Source organism: Stigmatopora argus, chromosome 14 (assembly GCF_051989625.1).
Source record: "Stigmatopora argus isolate UIUO_Sarg chromosome 14, RoL_Sarg_1.0, whole genome shotgun sequence".
Classification (NCBI taxonomy): domain Eukaryota; kingdom Metazoa; phylum Chordata; class Actinopteri; order Syngnathiformes; family Syngnathidae; genus Stigmatopora; species Stigmatopora argus.
This window is the reverse complement of record NC_135400.1, coordinates 17,321,641-17,340,277: the sequence shown is the minus strand read 5'-3', so window position 1 is coordinate 17,340,277 and position 18,637 is coordinate 17,321,641. Positions and strand designations below refer to the sequence as shown.

Genomic DNA, 18,637 nt, shown 5'->3' with positions numbered 1-18,637 from the left:
AGTATAGTAAGGCTTTTTTCTTTAAAAACGACATAGTATAGTGAGGCTTTTTTCTTTAAAAACGACATAGTATAGTAAGGCTTTTTTGTTCAAAAACGACATAGTATAGTAAGGCTTTTTTCTTTAAAAACGACATAGTATAGTAAGGCTTTTTTCTTTAAAAACGACATAGTATAGTAAGGCTTTTTTTCCCTAAAAAACGACATAGTATAGTAAGGCTTTTTTCCTAAAAAAACGACATAGTATAGTAAGGCTTTTTCCCCCTAAAAACGACAAAGTATAGTAAGGCTTTTTTCCTAAAAAAACGACATAGTATAGTAAGGCTTTTTTCCTAAAAAGACGACATAGTATAGTAAGGCTTTTTTCCCCTAAAAAACGACATAGTATAGTAAGGCTTTTTTCCCCTAAAAAACGACATAGTATAGTAAGGCTTTTTTCCCCAAAAAAACGACATAGTATAGTAAGGCTTTTTTCCCCTAAAAAACGACATAGTATAGTAAGGCTTTTTTCCTAAAAAAACGACATAGTATAGTAAGGCTTTTTTGTTCAAAAACGACATAGTATAGTAAGGCTTTTTTCTTTAAAAACGACATAGTATAGTAAGGCTTTTTTCCCCTAAAAAAACGACATAGTATAGTAAGGCTTTTTTTCCCTAAAAAACGACATAGTATAGTAAGGCTTTTTTCTTTAAAAACGACATAGTATAGTAAGGCTTTTTCCCCCTAAAAAACGACATAGTATAGTAAGGCTTTTTTCCCCTAAAAACGACATAGTATAGTAAGGCTTTTTTCCTAAAAACACGACATAGTATAGTAAGGCTTTTTTTCTTAAAAAAAAGACATAGTATAGTAAGGCTTTTTTTCTTAAAAAACGACATAGTATAGTAAGGCTTTTTTCCTAAAAAAAACGACATAGTATAGTAAGGCTTTTTTCCTAAAAAAACAACATAGTATAGTAAGGCTTTTTTGTTCAAAAACGACATAGTATAGTAAGGCTTTTTTTCTTAAAAAACGACATAGTATAGTAAGGCTTTTTCCCTAAAAAAACGACATAGTATAGTAAGGCTTTTTTTCTTAAAGAAAAGACATAGTATAGTAAGGCTTTTTTCCTAAAAAAAACGACATAGTATAGTAAGGCTTTTCCCCCCTAAAAACGACATAGTATAGTAAGGCTTTTTTCCTAAAAAAACGACATAGTATAGTAAGGCTTTTTTCCTAAAAAGACGACATAGTATAGTAAGGCTTTTTTTCCCTAAAAAACGACATAGTATAGTAAGGCTTTTTTTCCCTAAAAAAACGACAGTATAGTAAGGCTTTTTTCCTAAAAAAACGACATAGTATAGTAAGGCTTTTTTGTTCAAAAACAACATAGTATAGTAAGGCTTTTTTCTTTAAAAACGACATAGTATAGTGAGGCTTTTTTCTTTAAAAACGACATAGTATAGTAAGGCTTTTTTCTTTAAAAACGACATAGTATAGTAAGGCTTTTTTCCTAAAAAAACGACATAGTATAGTAAGGCTTTTTTTCCCTAAAAAAACGACATAGTATAGTAAGGCTTTTTTCCTAAAAAAAACGACATAGTATAGTAAGGCTTTTTTCCTAAAAAAAACGACATAGTATAGTAAGGCTTTTTTCCTAAAAAAACGACATAGTATAGTAAGGCTTTTTTGTTCAAAAACGACATAGTATAGTAAGGCTTTTTTTCTTAAAAAACGACATAGTATAGTAAGGCTTTTTCCCTAAAAAAACGACATAGTATAGTAAGGCTTTTTTTCTTAAAGAAAAGACATAGTATAGTAAGGCTTTTTTCCTAAAAAAAAACGACATAGTATAGTAAGGCTTTTCCCCCCTAAAAACGACATAGTATAGTAAGGCTTTTTTCCTAAAAAAAACGACATAGTATAGTAAGGCTTTTTTCCTAAAAAAACGACATAGTATAGTAAGGCTTTTTTTCCCTAAAAAAACGACAGTATAGTAAGGCTTTTTTCCTAAAAAAACGACATAGTATAGTAAGGCTTTTTTGTTCAAAAACAACATAGTATAGTAAGGCTTTTTTCTTTAAAAACGACATAGTATAGTGAGGCTTTTTTCTTTAAAAACGACATAGTATAGTAAGGCTTTTTTCTTTAAAAACGACATAGTATAGTAAGGCTTTTTTCCTAAAAAAACGACATAGTATAGTAAGGCTTTTTTTCCCTAAAAAAACGACATAGTATAGTAAGGCTTTTTTCCTAAAAAAATGACATAGTATAGTAAGGCTTTTTTGTTCAAAAACGACATAGTATAGTAAGGCTTTTTTCTTTAAAAACGACATAGTATAGTGAGGCTTTTTTCTTTAAAAACGACATAGTATAGTAAGGTTTTTTTCCTAAAAAAACGACATAGTATAGTAAGGCTTTTTTCCTAAAAAAACGACATAGTATAGTAAGGCTTTTTTGTTCAAAAACGACATAGTATAGTAAGGCTTTTTTCTTTAAAAACGACATAGTATAGTAAGGCTTTTTTCTTTAAAAACGACATAGTATAGTAAGGCTTTTTTCTTTAAAAACGACATAGTATAGTAAGGCTTTTTTTCCCTAAAAAACGACATAGTATAGTAAGGCTTTTTTCCTAAAAAAACGACATAGTATAGTAAGGCTTTTTCCCCCTAAAAACGACAAAGTATAGTAAGGCTTTTTTCCTAAAAAAACGACATGGTATAGTAAGGCTTTTTTCCTAAAAAGACGACATAGTATAGTAAGGCTTTTTTCCCCTAAAAAACAACATAGTATAGTAAGGCTTTTTTCCTAAAAAAAACGACATAGTATAGTAAGGCTTTTTTCCCCTAAAAAACGACATAGTATAGTAAGGCTTTTTTCCTAAAAAAACGACATAGTATAGTAAGGCTTTTTTGTTCAAAAACGACATAGTATAGTAAGGCTTTTTTCTTTAAAAACGACATAGTATAGTAAGGCTTTTTTCCCCTAAAAAACGACATAGTATAGTAAGGCTTTTTTCCCCTAAAAAACGACATAGTATAGTAAGGCTTTTTTCTTTAAAAACGACATAGTATAGTAAGGCTTTTTTCCCCCTAAAAAACGACATAGTATAGTAAGGCTTTTTTTCTTAAAAAACGACATAGTATAGTAAGGCTTTTTTCCAAAAAAAAACGACATAGTATAGTAAGGCTTTTTTCCTAAAAAAACGACATAGTATAGTAAGGCTTTTTTGTTCAAAAACGACATAGTATAGTAAGGCTTTTTTTCTTAAAAAACGACATAGTATAGTAAGGCCTTTTTTCTTAAAAAACGACATAGTATAGTAAGGCTTTTTTTCTTAAAAAAAAGACATAGTATAGTAAGGCTTTTTTCCTAAAAAAACGACATAGTATAGTAAGGCTTTTTTCCTAAAAAAACGACATAGTATAGTAAGGCTTTTTTCCTAAAAAGACGACATAGTATAGTAAGGCTTTTTTCCCCTAAAAAAACGACATAGTATAGTAAGGCTTTTTTCCTAAAAAAACGACATAGTATAGTAAGGCTTTTTTGTTCAAAAACGACATAGTATAGTAAGGCTTTTTTCTTTAAAAACGACATAGTAAAGTGAGGCTTTTTTCTTTAAAAACGACATAGTATAGTAAGGCTTTTTTCTTTAAAAACGACATAGTATAGTAAGGCTTTTTTCCTAAAAAAACGACATAGTATAGTAAGGCTTTTTTTCCCTAAAAAAACGACATAGTATAGTAAGGCTTTTTTCCTAAAAAAACGACATAGTATAGTAAGGCTTTTTTGTTCAAAAACGACATAGTATAGTAAGGCTTTTTTCTTTAAAAACGACATAGTATAGTGAGGCTTTTTTCTTTAAAAACGACATAGTATAGTAAGGCTTTTTTCTTTAAAAACGACATAGTATAGTGAGGCTTTTTTCTTTAAAAACGACATAGTATAGTAAGGCTTTTTTCCTAAAAAAACGACATAGTATAGTAAGGCTTTTTTTCTTAAAAAACGACATAGTATAGTAAGGCTTTTTTTCCCTAAAAAACGACATAGTATAGTAAGGCTTTTTTTCCCTAAAAAACGACATAGTATAGTAAGGCTTTTTTCCCTAAAAAACGACATAGTATAGTAAGGCTTTTTTCCTAAAAAAAACGACATAGTATAGTAAGGCTTTTTTCCTAAAAAGACGACATAGTATAGTAAGGCTTTTTTTCTTAAAAAACGACATAGTATAGTAAGGCTTTTTTTCTTTAAAAAAAGACATAGTATAGTAAGGCTTTTTTCCTAAAAAAACGACATAGTATAGTAAGGCTTTTTTCCTAAAAAAACGACATAGTATAGTAAGGCTTTTTTCCTAAAAAGACGACATAGTATAGTGAGGCTTTTTTCCCCTAAAAAAACGACATAGTATAGTAAGGCTTTTTTCCTAAAAAAACGACATAGTATAGTAAGGCTTTTTTGTTCAAAAACGACATAGTATAGTAAGGCTTTTTTCTTTAAAAACGACATAGTAAAGTGAGGCTTTTTTCTTTAAAAACGACATAGTATAGTAAGGCTTTTTTCTTTAAAAACGACATAGTATAGTAAGGCTTTTTTCCTAAAAAAACGACATAGTATAGTAAGGCTTTTTTTCCCTAAAAAAACGACATAGTATAGTAAGGCTTTTTTCCTAAAAAAACGACATAGTATAGTAAGGCTTTTTTGTTCAAAAACGACATAGTATAGTAAGGCTTTTTTCTTTAAAAACGACATAGTATAGTGAGGCTTTTTTCTTTAAAAACGACATAGTATAGTAAGGCTTTTTTCTTTAAAAACGACATAGTATAGTGAGGCTTTTTTCTTTAAAAACGACATAGTATAGTAAGGCTTTTTTCCCTAAAAAACGACATAGTATAGCAAGGCTTTTTTTCTTAAAAAACGACATAGTATAGTAAGGCTTTTTTTCCCTAAAAAACGACATAGTATAGTAAGGCTTTTTTTCCCTAAAAAACGACATAGTATAGTAAGGCTTTTTTCCCTAAAAAACGACATAGTATAGTAAGGCTTTTTTCCTAAAAAAAACGACATAGTATAGTAAGGCTTTTTTCCTAAAAAGACGACATAGTATAGTAAGGCTTTTTTCCCCCTAAAAAACGACATAGTATAGTAAGGCTTTTTTCCTTAAAAAAACGACATAGTATAGTAAGGCTTTTTTCCCTAAAAAACGACATAGTATAGTAAGGCTTTTTTCCTAAAAAAACGACATAGTATAGTAAGGCTTTTTTGTTCAAAAACGACATAGTATAGTAAGGCTTTTTTCTTTAAAAACGACATAGTATAGTAAGGCTTTTTTCCCCTAAAAAACGACATAGTATAGTAAGGCTTTTTTTCCCTAAAAAACGACATAGTATAGTAAGGCTTTTTTCTTTAAAAACGACATAGTATAGTAAGGCTTTTTTCCCCTAAAAAACGACATAGTATAGTAAGGCTTTTTTCCCCTAAAACGACATAGTATAGTAAGGCTTTTTTCCTAAAAACACGACATAGTATAGTAAGGCTTTTTTTCTTAAAAAAAAGACATAGTATAGTAAGGCTTTTTTTCTTAAAAAACGACATAGTATAGTAAGGCTTTTTTGTTCAAAAACGACATAGTATAGTAAGGCTTTTTTTCTTTAAAAACGGCATGTATAGAGAGGCTTTTTTCTTTAAAAACGACATAGTAGAGTAAGGCTTTTTTTCCCTAAAAAACGACATAGTATAGTAAGGCTTTTTTCCTAAAAAAACGACATAGTATAGTAAGGCTTTTTCCCCCTAAAAACGACATAGTATAGTAAGGCTTTTTTCCTAAAAAAAGGACATAGTATAGTAAGGCTTTTTTCCTAAAAAGACGACATAGTATAGTAAGGCTTTTTTCCCCTAAAAAACGACATAGTATAGTAAGGCTTTTTTTCCTAAAAAAACGACATAGTATAGTAAGGCTTTTTTTCCCTAAAAAACGACATAGTATAGTAAAGCTTTTTTCCTAAAAAAAACGACATAGTATAGTAAGGCTTTTTTCCTAAAAAAACGACATAGTATAGTAAGGCTTTTTTGTTCAAAAACGACATAGTATAGTAAGGCTTTTTTTCTTAAAAAACGACATAGTATAGTAAGGCTTTTATTCTTAAAAAACGACATAGTATAGTAAGGCTTTTCCCCCCTAAAAACGACATAGTATAGTAAGGCTTTTTTCCTAAAAAAACGACATAGTATAGTAAGGCTTTTTTTCCCTAAAAAACGACATGGTATAGTAAGGCTTTTTTTCCCCCTAAAAAACGACATAGTATAGCAAGGCTTTTTTCCTAAAAAAACGACATAGTATAGTAAGGCTTTTTTCCTAAAAAAACGACATAGTATAGTAAGGCTTTTTTTCCCTAAAAAACGACATAGTATAGTAAGGCTTTTTTCCCTAAAAAACGACATAGTATAGTAAGGCTTTTTTGTTTAAAAACGACATAGTATAGTAAGGCTTTTTTCCTAAAAAAACGACATAGTATAGTAAGGCTTTTCCCCCCCTAAAAAACGACATAGTATAGTAAGGCTTTTTTTCCCTAAAAAACGACTTAGTATGGTAAGGCTTTTCCCCCTAAAATACGACATAGTATAGTAAGGCTTTTATTCTTAAAAAACAACATAGTATAGTAAGGCTTTTTTCCTAAAAAAAACGACATAGTATAGTAAGGCTTTTTCCCCCTAAAAACGACATAGTATAGTAAGGCTTTTTTCCTAAAAAAACGACATAGTATAGTAAGGCTTTTTTCCTAAAAAAACGACATAGTATAGTAAGGCTTTTTTTCCCTAAAAAACGACATAGTATAGTAAGGCTTTTTTCCCTAAAAAACGACATAGTATAGTAAGGCTTTTTTGTTTAAAAACGACATAGTATAGTAAGGCTTTTTTCTTTAAAAACGACATAGTATAGTAAAGCTTTTTTCCCCTAAAAAACGACATAGTATAGTAAGGCTTTTTTCCTAAAAAAACGACATAGTATAGTAAGGCTTTTTCCCCCTAAAAACGACATAGTATAGTAAGGCTTTTTTTCCCTAAAAAACGACATAGTATAGTAAGGCTTTTTTGTTTAAAAACGACATAGTATAGTAAGGCTTTTTTTCCCCTAAAAAACGACATAGTATAGTAAGGCTTTTTTCCCTAAAAAACGACATAGTATGGTAAGGCTTTTCCCCCTAAAATACGACATAGTATAGTAAGGCTTTTATTCTTAAAAAACGACATAGTATAGTAAGGCTTTTTTCCTAAAAAAAACGACATAGTATAGTAAGGCTTTTTCCCCCTAAAAACGACATAGTATAGTAAGGCTTTTTTCCTAAAAAACGACATAGTATAGTAAGGCTTTTTTTCCCTAAAAAACGACATAGTATAGTAAGGCTTTTTTCCCTAAAAAACGACATAGTATAGTAAGGCTTTTATTCTTAAAAAACGACATAGTATAGTAAGGCTTTTTTCCTAAAAAAACCCACATAGTATAGTAAGGCTTTTCCCCCCTAAAAACGACATAGTATAGTAAGGCTTTTTTTCCTAAAAAAACGACATAGTATAGTAAGGCTTTTTTTCCCTAAAAAACGACATAGTATAGTAAGGCTTTTTTTCCCTAAAAAATGACATAGTATAGTAAGGCTTTTTTTCTTAAAAAACGACTAAGTATAGTAAGGCTTTTTTCCCCTAAAAAACGACATAGTATAGTAAGGCTTTTTTGTTTAAAAACGACATAGTATAGTAAGGCTTTTTTCTTTAAAAACGACATAGTATAGTAAAGCTTTTTTCCCCTAAAAAACGACATAGTATAGTAAGGCTTTTTTCCCTAAAAAACGACATAGTATAGTAAGGCTTTTTCCCCTAAAATACGACATAGTATAGTAAGGCTTTTTTTCTTAAAAAACGACATAGTATAGTAAGGCTTTTTTCCCCTAAAAAACGACATAGTATAGTAAGGCTTTTTTTCTTAAAAAACGACATAGTATAGTAAGGCTTTTTTCCTAAAAAAACGACATAGTATAGTAAGGCTTTTCCCCCCTAAAAACGACATAGTATAGTAAGGCTTTTTTCTTTAAAAACGACATAGTATAGTAAGGCTTTTTTCTTTAAAAACGACATAGTATAGTAAGGCTTTTTTCCTAAAAAAACGACATAGTATAGTAAGGCTTTTTTCCTAAAAAAACGACATAGTATAGTAAGGCTTTTTTTCTTAAAAAACGACATAGTATAGTAAGGCTTTTTTCCTAAAAAAAACGACATAGTATAGTAAGGCTTTTTCCCCCTAAAAACGACATAGTATAGTAAGGCTTTTTACCTAAAAAAACGACATAGTATAGTAAGGCTTTTTTCCTAAAAAAACGACATAGTATAGTAAGGCTTTTTTTCCCTAAAAAACGACAGTATAGTAAGGCTTTTTTCCTAAAAAAAACGACATAGTATAGTAAGGCTTTTTTCCCCTAAAAAACGACATAGTATAGTAAGGCTTCCCCCCCCCCCCTCCTAAAAAACGACATAGTATAGTAAGGCTTTTTTCCCTAAAAAACGACATAGTATAGTAAGGCTTTTTTTCTTAAAATACGACATAGTATAGTAAGGCTTTTTTCCTAAAAAAACGACATAGTATAGTAAGGCTTTTCCCCCCTAAAAACGACATAGTATAGTAAGGCTTTTTTCTTTAAAAACGACATAGTATAGTAAGGCTTTTTTCTTTAAAAACGACATAGTATAGTAAGGCTTTTTTCTTTAAAAACGACATAGTATTGTAAGGCTTTTTTCCTAAAAAAACGACATAGTATAGTAAGGCTTTTTTCCTAAAAAAACGACATAGTATAGTAAGGCTTTCCCCCCCTAAAAAACGACATAGTATAGTAAGGCTTTTGCCCCAAAAAAAACGACATAGTATAGTAAGGCTTTTTTCTTTAAAAACGACATAGTATAGTAAGGCTTTTTCCCCCTAAAAAACGACATAGTATAGTAAGGCTCCCCCCCCCCCCCTAAAAAACGACATAGTATAGTAAGGCTTTTTTCCCTAAAAAACGACATAGTATAGTAAGGCTTTTTTCCCTAAAAAACGACATAGTATAGTAAGGCTTTTTTCCTAAAAAAACGACATAGTATAGTAAGGCTTTTTTCCTAAAAAACGACATAGTATAGTAAGGCTTTTTTTCCTAAAAAAAACGACATAGTATAGTAAGGCTTTTTTCCTAAAAAAAACGACATAGTATAGTAAGGCTTTTTTCCCCTAAAAAACGACATAGTATAGTAAGGCTTATTTCCAAAAAAAACCCGACATAGTATAGTAAGGCTTTTTTCCTAAAAAACGACATAGTATAGTAAGGCTTTTTTCCTAAAAAAACGACATAGTATAGTAAAGCTTTTTTCCTAAAAAAACGACATAGTATAGTAAGGCTTTTTCCCCTAAAAAACGACATAGTATAGTAAGGCTTTTTCCCCTAAAAAACGACATAGTATAGTAAGGCTTTTTTCCTAAAAAAAACGACATAGTATAGTAAGGCTTTTTTCCCCTAAAAAACGACATAGTATAGTAAGGCTTTTTTCTTTAAAAACGACATAGTATAGTAAGGCTTTTTTTTCTTAAAAAACGACATAGTATAGTAAGGCTTTTTTCCTAAAAAACGACATAGTATAGTAAGGCTTTTGCCCCCAAAAAAAACGACATAGTATAGTAAGGCTTTTGCCCCAAAAAAAACGACATAGTATAGTAAGGCTTTTTTCCCCAAAAAACGATATAGTATAGTAAGGCTTTTTTCCTAAAAAAACAACATAGTATAGTAAGGCTTTTTTCCTAAAAAAACGACATAGTATAGTAAGGCTTTTTTCCCTAAAAAACGACATAGTATAGTAAGGCTTTTTTCCTAAAAAAACGACATAGTATAGTAAGGCTTTTTTCCTAAAAAACGACATAGTATAGTAAGGCTTTTTTTCCTAAAAAAAACGACATAGTATAGTAAGGCTTTTTTCCTAAAAAAACGACATAGTATAGTAAGGCTTTTTTGTTCAAAAACGACATAGTATAGTAAGGCTTTTTTCTTTAAAAACGACATAGTATAGTAAGGCTTTTTTCTTTAAAAACGACATAGTATAGTAAGGCTTTTTTCTTTAAAAACGACATAGTATAGTAAGGCTTTTTTCCTAAAAAAACGACATAGTATAGTAAGGCTTTTTTCCTAAAAAAACGACATAGTATAGTAAGGCTTTCCCCCCCTAAAAAACGACATAGTATAGTAAGGCTTTTGCCCAAAAAAAAACGACATAGTATAGTAAGGCTTTTTTCTTTAAAAACGACATAGTATAGTAAGGCTTTTTTCCCCTAAAAAACGACATAGTATAGTAAGGCTTCCCCCCCCCCCTAAAAAACGACATAGTATAGTAAGGCTTTTTCCCCTAAAAAACGACATAGTATAGTAAGGCTTTTTTCCCTAAAAAACGACATAGTATAGTAAGGCTTTTTTCCTAAAAAAACGACATAGTATAGTAAGGCTTTTTTCCTAAAAAACGACATAGTATAGTAAGGCTTTTTTTCCTAAAAAAAACGACATAGTATAGTAAGGCTTTTTTCCTAAAAAAAACGACATAGTATAGTAAGGCTTTTTTCCCCTAAAAAACGACATAGTATAGTAAGGCTTATTTCCAAAAAAAACCTGACATAGTATAGTAAGGCTTTTTTCCTAAAAAACGACATAGTATAGTAAGGCTTTTTTCCTAAAAAAACGACATAGTATAGTAAGGCTTTTTTCCTAAAAAAACGACATAGTATAGTAAGGCTTTTTCCCCTAAAAAACGACATAGTATAGTAAGGCTTTTTTCCTAAAAAAACGACATAGTATAGTAAGGCTTTTTTCCTAAAAAAAACGACATAGTATAGTAAGGCTTTTTTCCCCTAAAAAACGACATAGTATAGTAAGGCTTTTTTCTTTAAAAACGACATAGTATAGTAAGGCTTTTTTTTCTTAAAAAACGACATAGTATAGTAAGGCTTTTTTTCCTAAAAAAAAACGACATAGTATAGTAAGGCTTTTTTCCCTAATAAACGACATAGTATAGTAAGGCTTTTTTTCTTAAAAAACGACATAGTATAGTAAGGCTTTTTTTCTTAAAAAAAAGACATAGTATAGTAAGGCTTTTTTCCTAAAAAAACGACATTGTATAGTAAGGCTTTTTCCCCCTAAAAACGACATAGTATAGTAAGGCTTTTTTCCCTAAAAAACGACATAGTATAGTAAGGCTTTTTTCCTAAAAAAAACGACATAGTATAGTAAGGCTTTTTTTCCCTAAAAAAACGACATAGTATAGTAAGGCTTTTTTCCTAAAAAAACGACATAATATAGTAAGGCTTTTTTGTTCAAAAACGACATAGTATAGTAAGGCTTTTTTCTTTAAAAACGACATAGTATAGTAAGGCTTTTTTCTTTAAAAACGACATAGTATAGTAAGGCTTTTTTCTTTAAAAACGACATAGTATAGTAAGGCTTTTTTCCTAAAAAAACAACATAGTATAGTAAGGCTTTTTTTCCTAAAAAAACGACATAGTATAGTAAGGCTTTCCCCCCCTAAAAAACGACATAGTATAGTAAGGCTTTTGCCCAAAAAAAAACGACATAGTATAGTAAGGCTTTTTTCTTTAAAAACGACATAGTATAGTAAGGCTTTTTTCCCCTAAAAAACGACATAGTATAGTAAGGCTTCCCCCCCCCCCTAAAAAACGACATAGTATAGTAAGGCTTTTTTCCCTAAAAAACGACATAGTATAGTAAGGCCTTTTTCCCTAAAAAACGACATAGTATAGTAAGGCTTTTTTCCTAAAAAAACGACATAGTATAGTAAGGCTTTTTTCCTAAAAAACGACATAGTATAGTAAGGCTTTTTTTCCTAAAAAAAACGACATAGTATAGTAAGGCTTTTTTCCCCTAAAAAACGACATAGTATAGTAAGGCTTTTTTCCCCTAAAAAACGACATAGTATAGTAAGGCTTATTTCCAAAAAAAACCCGACATAGTATAGTAAGGCTTTTTTCCTAAAAAACGACATAGTATAGTAAGGCTTTTTTCCTAAAAAAACGACATAGTATAGTAAGGCTTTTTTCCTAAAAAAACGACATAGTATAGTAAGGCTTTTTCCCCTAAAAAACGACATAGTATAGTAAGGCTTTTTTCCTAAAAAAACGACATAGTATAGTAAGGCTTTTTTCCTAAAAAAAACGACATAGTATAGTAAGGCTTTTTTCCCCTAAAAAACGACATAGTATAGTAAGGCTTTTTTCTTTAAAAACAACATAGTATAGTAAGGCTTTTTTTTCTTAAAAAACGACATAGTATAGTAAGGCTTTTTTCCTAAAAAACGACATAGTATAGTAAGGCTTTTGCCCCAAAAAAAAACGACATAGTATAGTAAGGCTTTTGCCCCAAAAAAAACGACATAGTATAGTAAGGCTTTTTTCCCAAAAAAACGATATAGTATAGTAAGGATTTTTTTCTTAACAAACGACATAGTATAGTAAGGCTTTTTTTCTTAAAAAACGACATAGTATAGTAAGGCTTTTTTTCTTAAAAAACGACATAGTATAGGAAGGCTTTTTTTCTTAAAAATCGACATAGTATAGTAAGGCTTTTTTTCCCTAAAAAACGACATAGTATAGTAAGGCTTTTTTACTTAACAAACGACATAGTATAGTAAGGCTTTTTTCCTAAAAAAACAACAACATAGAATCGTAAGGCCTTGCGATGGAAACACGTTCCTTAAAATTGTGCGTTAACCAAACCTGCGTTGATTTTTAACTCTGGCGGCTTGTGACTTTCAACCAAAGTCATTCGGGGGAGGGGTTACAACTTGTTGTTGCACAAGGGTAGTCTTTTGGAAGGGGGGGGGGCATCTCAGACCACAAGTGTAAGACAAAAGCGCAGCATTTCTATCAGGCGGGGCTTTTAATGGCTATCATAACGGCAGCAGCTGCGAGGGGTGACGCCCCGTTGTGGGTGACTCAAGATTGTGCCGATACAAAAAACACACGTGCGCGTGGCTGTTATTATAAAGGCCGACTGGAAAGACGAGAAAGAGAAAGTGTGCGCCGCCTCACCTTCGTACACAAACTTTACGTTGTCCTCGTGGGCCGCCGTGGACTCGCCGTCCTGCTGGCGCTCTGCGGGCTGCTGGTGCTTCTTTCCGTTGGCCCGGTTAAAAACGATCTTGGGTGCGGCGAGACTGAAGGCGAGACAAAGGGGCACGGTCAAAACAAGCAACAACTGAGTGGACGGCCATGTGTCCCGTTGAGCAAGGTCACACAAACACAACACTCGTGGTAGTGCAACAAAGGTTGTGCGGCGTCTACTTATTTTCGGCAAATTAAAGTGTAAATTGTCCAATTGACGCTATTTGCATTTTGGAGTCAAGTGTAGTTTTGTGTAGTGTATATACTCCGTAGTAAACAAAGATGAAAGAAAATATCATTCTTAAAACATCGAAATTAGACAATAAATGAATTTACATAGCAGTGTTATTTATATTTGACGTGGGAGTGTGTAAATGTGTTTACAAAGGTTTGTTAACAAGCTTAACACTATTTATTGGTGACTCATTAATAGCTCCAGACATACCAAAAAGAGTCTCGTGTGTTTTTCAATGTGTCAGTGAACGCATCACTTACTCGGGCAAACTCCAGGTCGTCTGCTTGTGTTTGAAGTCGTTTATTTTGTTGTCGAGCGGTTGCGTAGGTCCTAAAATTCAACAAACGATCAACACTTCACTTATTTTAAATAGTATTTCGGTCTTTTTCGGACTTACCTGTTCGACGCTGGGTGACCAGTTTGCTAGGACCTCTGGTAATCGTGTACATCATGCAAAGAGTGCACACCTGTCAACTTTTTTCCAGGTTTAAAACCCACGGTGTTGTCTGATAAAGCCTGTGAGTGAAATCAAAATGGAAAATAAACCAAATAAGAACAATGGCTTCACTTTAGAGTTCAAAATGTGTCCTGCCAAGATGCACAATGTCACGCACGCCGCATTCGTAAGAGTTGGGGGTTGGGGGGTGCACGATTGGCCCACGTGCTTCCACACCCCCTCGGAATCTTAAAGAGACAGTAACCACACGAAAGCAGTGCGCTTGCGCAACACTCGATGTGTTGTGTCCTTGCGCATGTTGATGACGTCGCATGAACCAAGAAGGTTTAAAAACATTTTTTTCGTCAATGGCACAGACATAAGCATTCAATGGCTGCCAACTTGGTTCAAATAAATTTGATGTCTCCCAAAAAAATCTAAATTGTGATGTCAAAATATTTGTCATGGTTAAACAACTCAAACATGACTTTTTTTCTCTCTCCCAGGCTCTGTTTTGGGGTTATTTTAATTTCATGCAATGCAAAATTACTGCAAAGTGAATGAAGTATGTTAGCACTTAAAAATACCCCAAAAGTACCTGAAGATGCAGCAAAATAATACCTGCAAATGAGTGAAGACTAGGGGAGCCAATAATTTTAAATGTGCTACAGCTAAAGTGTCAACACAATAGTCGACTACAACAAGCTAACGGTCCTGAAAAATGACGAAAGACTTTAAAATCAATAATCAAATATTGTGTAAGGTTAAACGGACTTAGACGTGTATGTACAGTAATCCCTCGAATATCGCGGTTAATGTAGATCAGACATGGCCGCGATAATCGACAAATCATGAAGTTGGGTCACCCCTATTATTACTACCTTTTTAAAAAACAAAAATTTAGTGCTGAGTCCTAGTAGTAGCAAGAGCGTGGATTTTCACAAAAAAATAGGAATATTATACTTTTAATTAATAGCAGAAAAAAAATTGCAAAGAAGTGAATTCGCAATAATAGAGGAAAGAATGTAGCACCTTTCCACCTTGGTGGCACTTAAAGTGTCAAAAGCACAGTCAGTGACGTTTTAGCATACTAACCGCAGCATGTTGCTGGCAGTAACTCACCATAAATAAGACCACCAGAGTTTGGAGCTCAGAAGAGTTTGTCTCTAGGGCGGATATGAGGCAGCCATCGTCCGTGTACGTGGTGGACAGCCGGGCTGGGGCCCCCCGAGGGTCCAGGGTCGGGGTCAGAGACGGGGGGCGGAGGCCGTGCCCTCAGAGCTTTCTTTACATGTTGGTGAGCGTGGCTTTGTGTGCTTTCATCTTGGAAGCGGTGCTCATCTTCTTCCTTCACTCGCGTCAACCCGTGCAGGTAACCTGCTTTTCACTCTGTATAATTGGGGAAGAAGAAAAAAATAATTATTCAAACAGACAGCGAGAAAAGGTTGTTTTTTTCTAAAATTGACTTTTCATTTTACTATTGAATATTTTCTTTTCTGTTGCACATTTTTGGGAAAAAGTATTTACATCTGATAGATTTTATTTTTAAATCACTGATGTTTTCATTGTGCTACTTTTATTGAAATTTGGTAAATGAATAAAAACACTATTTTTTACACTTGAATATAATAGTGGTATTTTGTAAATGTTTATTATTATGGACACTAAATATATTTTTATTTTCAAAGAAATGATTTGGAAAAATAACATGAAAACTATTTCAGGTCATCAATTACCGGTAAAGTTAATTCATTCATTTTTGTTTATGTTATTATTTGGAGTTCGCATTCCTAGTCAATGAAAAATATAAATTATTTACAAATTGAAATGTTTTGTATTTCTTTAGTTAGTGTACTGAGTTTTTGTCACCTCATTATGACTAATAAAACAATATGATATGTTGAAGTGCGGTTCACCAAGTTTCATATCAAATTCGCTTACAAAGACAAAGTTAGCCTTGTGTTATTGTTACAGTTATATCATAACACAAGTATCATACGAATGCAAGTCAGCATTTCCTGGGGGGGGGGATGGGGGGTAGCATTTCCGACCCCATTCACTTCTCACACGTATCAATTGGTTTTGGTTTACGGGAAAGTGGCAATTTCAGCTCATTTGATTTTCACATTTTAAAGCGGGGGTGTCCAAACTTTGTTCCCCAAAATGATAAAAATCAAAGAATGCAAGAGTCAACATGAATTCCTTCCACTTTTTTTTCTTAAATAGATGACCAGGATCAAGTGAAAAAAAGTTAGGTTTTTAAATTGTACATTAAGCACAAACTCATTGAAGGCGGTTGATGTCCAATCAATGTTGACTGCGAGGTTTGGCAGCGACCGTTCGTCTAAAATTGTGTGACATTTTCCCTTTGCATTGCAGGCAGCATCGTTCTCGTTCTCAAAGCTGGGCACAGGTACGCATTTGAAACAATTTGGCAGCCCTCGTTTGATGGAAGGATAAAACTTGATGTCAATGTTGGAGTTTATATTCACAATTTTCTATTTGAGCGTTTTGACAGAGACTGAAAAATGCCAAATTCCTGGCATTTAAATGGGCGCGTATTTCCGCTAGAAATGTTTCTCTTGTTTCTGCAGCGACAGAAAAAAATGCATCAGCTCACACTTCCACTCCCTACGCACCGCTTTTCAAACCAGTCGCACGGCTGATGGGTGAGTTGCACAAGTGCTTCCAAGAGGCTATAAAAAAACGAACTAGAATAGGTGTTCGCCACAGGTTTAGACCGGTGGTCTGAAGCAGGGGTCTCAAACCGCTTCCAGGTCTTTGTTCGTTCCAACCGATCTCGCGCAGACAGTTTAACCAATGAGGTTTCTTCCAAAAATAATCAACCCTCGAGTCCAATCAAATGATTAGTGTATTTTTTGGACGGCTATAAATCGCATTCTTTCTTCATAGTTCAGCTGAGCGTGCAACTAATACTAAAGTGCGACTTTTTTTTCTTTCTTCTCTGAGACATTATGTTGTTTTAGTCACGTGTTATAGTCACTGTAATGTTAACAGATGCCTATTTAACCCATTGTTCTCCAATCCACTATTGTTAATTTAACTCAGGGGTCAGGGACCTTTTAGAAAGAGAGAGCCAAAAACAATTCCTATTTTCAAATATTATTCCTTGAGAGCCATACTCACAATTTAAAAGTCAAAATACATGAAAATGCGATTTTTTTTAGTCATTTTGCTCCTTTTAAAGTACATAGTCTCTGAATTCTTTTGACAACATTGTTACGCTGTTGCTAATCAATGAATATCAATGAGTATCAATGAGAGAATGGATGCAGAAGACTCCAATTTAAAAAAATCAATGCCACAGTGCCGACATGACGTTCCTATTGGTGCGTTCGGGACTCGGCTCTCTCACCACAGTTTCCATATTTTAGCTCAGAGCCATATGCACCCATCAAAAGAGCCACATGTGGCTCCCGAGCCATAGGTTCCCTACCCCTGATTTAACTTATGTTTTTTTTTCTCGGTTTCAGAAATAGAAAAAAATGGCCCTTCAAAAATGTCAAAAGTATCAGTCCCCCCCTTCATTGGAAATTCTTCGGCTGGAGCGATTTATAGTCCAAAAAACAATTGTAAGACACCAGATTGGTCAAACGGGGTCCTCTTATATGTCGAGTGAAAACCTGTACCCCAACTGACAACCTTGGAAGACCGGTGTGAGACCCCTGGAATTGTATCGTGGAATTTGGGAGACTTTATAGACGCCAATATGAAAGACTTACCTTTCTTTAGACGTGAAAGACGCCATCCACGGCAACGGGGTGCTCAGTTGGAGCCGCAAAGGCAACCCGCTCGTCCGCGGGATGGACTCCAACGACAAAAGTCTGCTGGTCCGCAGGGAGGGCTTCTACTTCGTCTACTCCAAGGTGTCCTTTTACGTGGGCGGGGGCTTCCGTCATTCGGTCATGATGCGCACCCGCAGGCACCCCGGCGGCACCGTCACCCTCCTGGAGGCCAGAAAATATTCCTCATTGGATAAACGCGGGGATGTCTGCAACTCCTTCCTGGGCGCCGTTTTCACCCTGCACAAAGACGACGCCATTTTTGTCAAAGTCAGCGACCCGTCCAAAATTGTGCGAGTCATTCCGTATGAAAATGTCTTTGGGGCGTTCATGATTTGAACGGTGATATTTTCATTGACAGGTGTCAAAACCTTAGTTGGAGTGTTGTGAATGGAAATATGGCATCGTTACTATGTGGTCAATTTAAATAAAAACAGTTGATTTTAAAAAGGTCCTTTTGTTTGTCTATCACTTTCAATTGAAACAATTGAGTTCACCATTTTTTAATTTTTTTAACCTTATTGCTGTTATTGTGCTCAAGACAACAAAAGTCTCAGATAGAAATGTTCCTTTAGCGCCATCTTGTGGCAGTTTACCCCACTGAAGTGAGGTGGGTGGTCTTTAACCCAATCATGCATGAATTTTTATTTTTTAATATAGAACAGGGGGTCTCAAAATTTTTTTTTGCCAGGGATTATTTGGGTAAATCGTTTACAGAATTCAGTGATAATGTTGTACTACTACTTCTGAACGCATGGTGGTGCTGCAGTACAGAAAAATATTCTTAACGATGTTAGGAGACCAAATCACACACTAATAAACTAAAACACAGTGAAACGCTGTTTAAAAACTAACTCAAAGAATAGGTTTAATGAGTTCGGTACTCAGTGGAATACAACGGAGGATATAATGGTTAACTATAATTTCTTATAGGGTAATTCAATTCATATTGCCTCTAGTAATAGTTATTGTTTGGTGTCTGTAAAAAGTGAGTTTATGGGCGAGCTTCTG

At 33.4% G+C, this 18,637-nt stretch overlaps 2 protein-coding genes across 8 annotated transcripts in view; one reads left to right on the top strand and one right to left on the bottom strand.

Annotated features, from left to right (window-relative positions):
• The window catches only part of LOC144087983 (MAPK regulated corepressor interacting protein 2-like), a 65,703-nt gene that overhangs the window by 3,154 nt on the left and 43,912 nt on the right, over positions 1–18,637 (bottom strand). For 6 of the 7 annotated variants that reach the window (XM_077618142.1, XM_077618144.1, XM_077618145.1 and 3 more), the window contains 5 exons: positions 17,567–17,866; positions 14,946–15,212; positions 13,785–13,903; positions 13,648–13,717; positions 13,081–13,205 (listed from right to left, as the gene is read on the bottom strand). In XM_077618142.1, coding sequence (XP_077474268.1) covers positions 13,081–13,205; positions 13,648–13,717; positions 13,785–13,839 — 250 coding nt within the window. In that variant the 5' untranslated portion in view covers positions 13,840–13,903; positions 14,946–15,212; positions 17,567–17,866. Of the gene's footprint in view, positions 1–13,080; positions 13,206–13,647; positions 13,718–13,784; positions 13,904–14,001; positions 14,087–14,945; positions 15,213–17,566; positions 17,867–18,637 lie in introns of those variants that run through there. The other variant, XM_077618148.1, reaches the window with a different exon arrangement.
• LOC144087982 (tumor necrosis factor ligand superfamily member 6-like) lies at positions 14,964–18,070 on the top strand. The gene is made up of 4 exons (XM_077618141.1): positions 14,964–15,195; positions 16,203–16,236; positions 16,418–16,492; positions 17,577–18,070. Exons 1-4 carry the CDS (start codon positions 15,001–15,003, stop codon positions 17,963–17,965), a joined length of 693 nt encoding a protein of 230 aa, XP_077474267.1. The 5' UTR covers positions 14,964–15,000; the 3' UTR covers positions 17,966–18,070.

Excerpts from the sequence above, each read along its gene's own strand:
- LOC144087982 (XM_077618141.1), top strand. The coding sequence starts at position 15,001 with ATGAGGCAGCCATCGTCCGTGTACGTGGTGGACAGCCGGGCTGGGGCC. Across the intron at positions 16,237-16,417 it reads GTTCTCAAAGCTGGGCACAG|CGACAGAAAAAAATGCATCA; the intron begins GTACGCATTTGA and ends TTGTTTCTGCAG. Across the intron at positions 16,493-17,576 it reads ACCAGTCGCACGGCTGATGG|ACGTGAAAGACGCCATCCAC; the intron begins GTGAGTTGCACA and ends ACCTTTCTTTAG.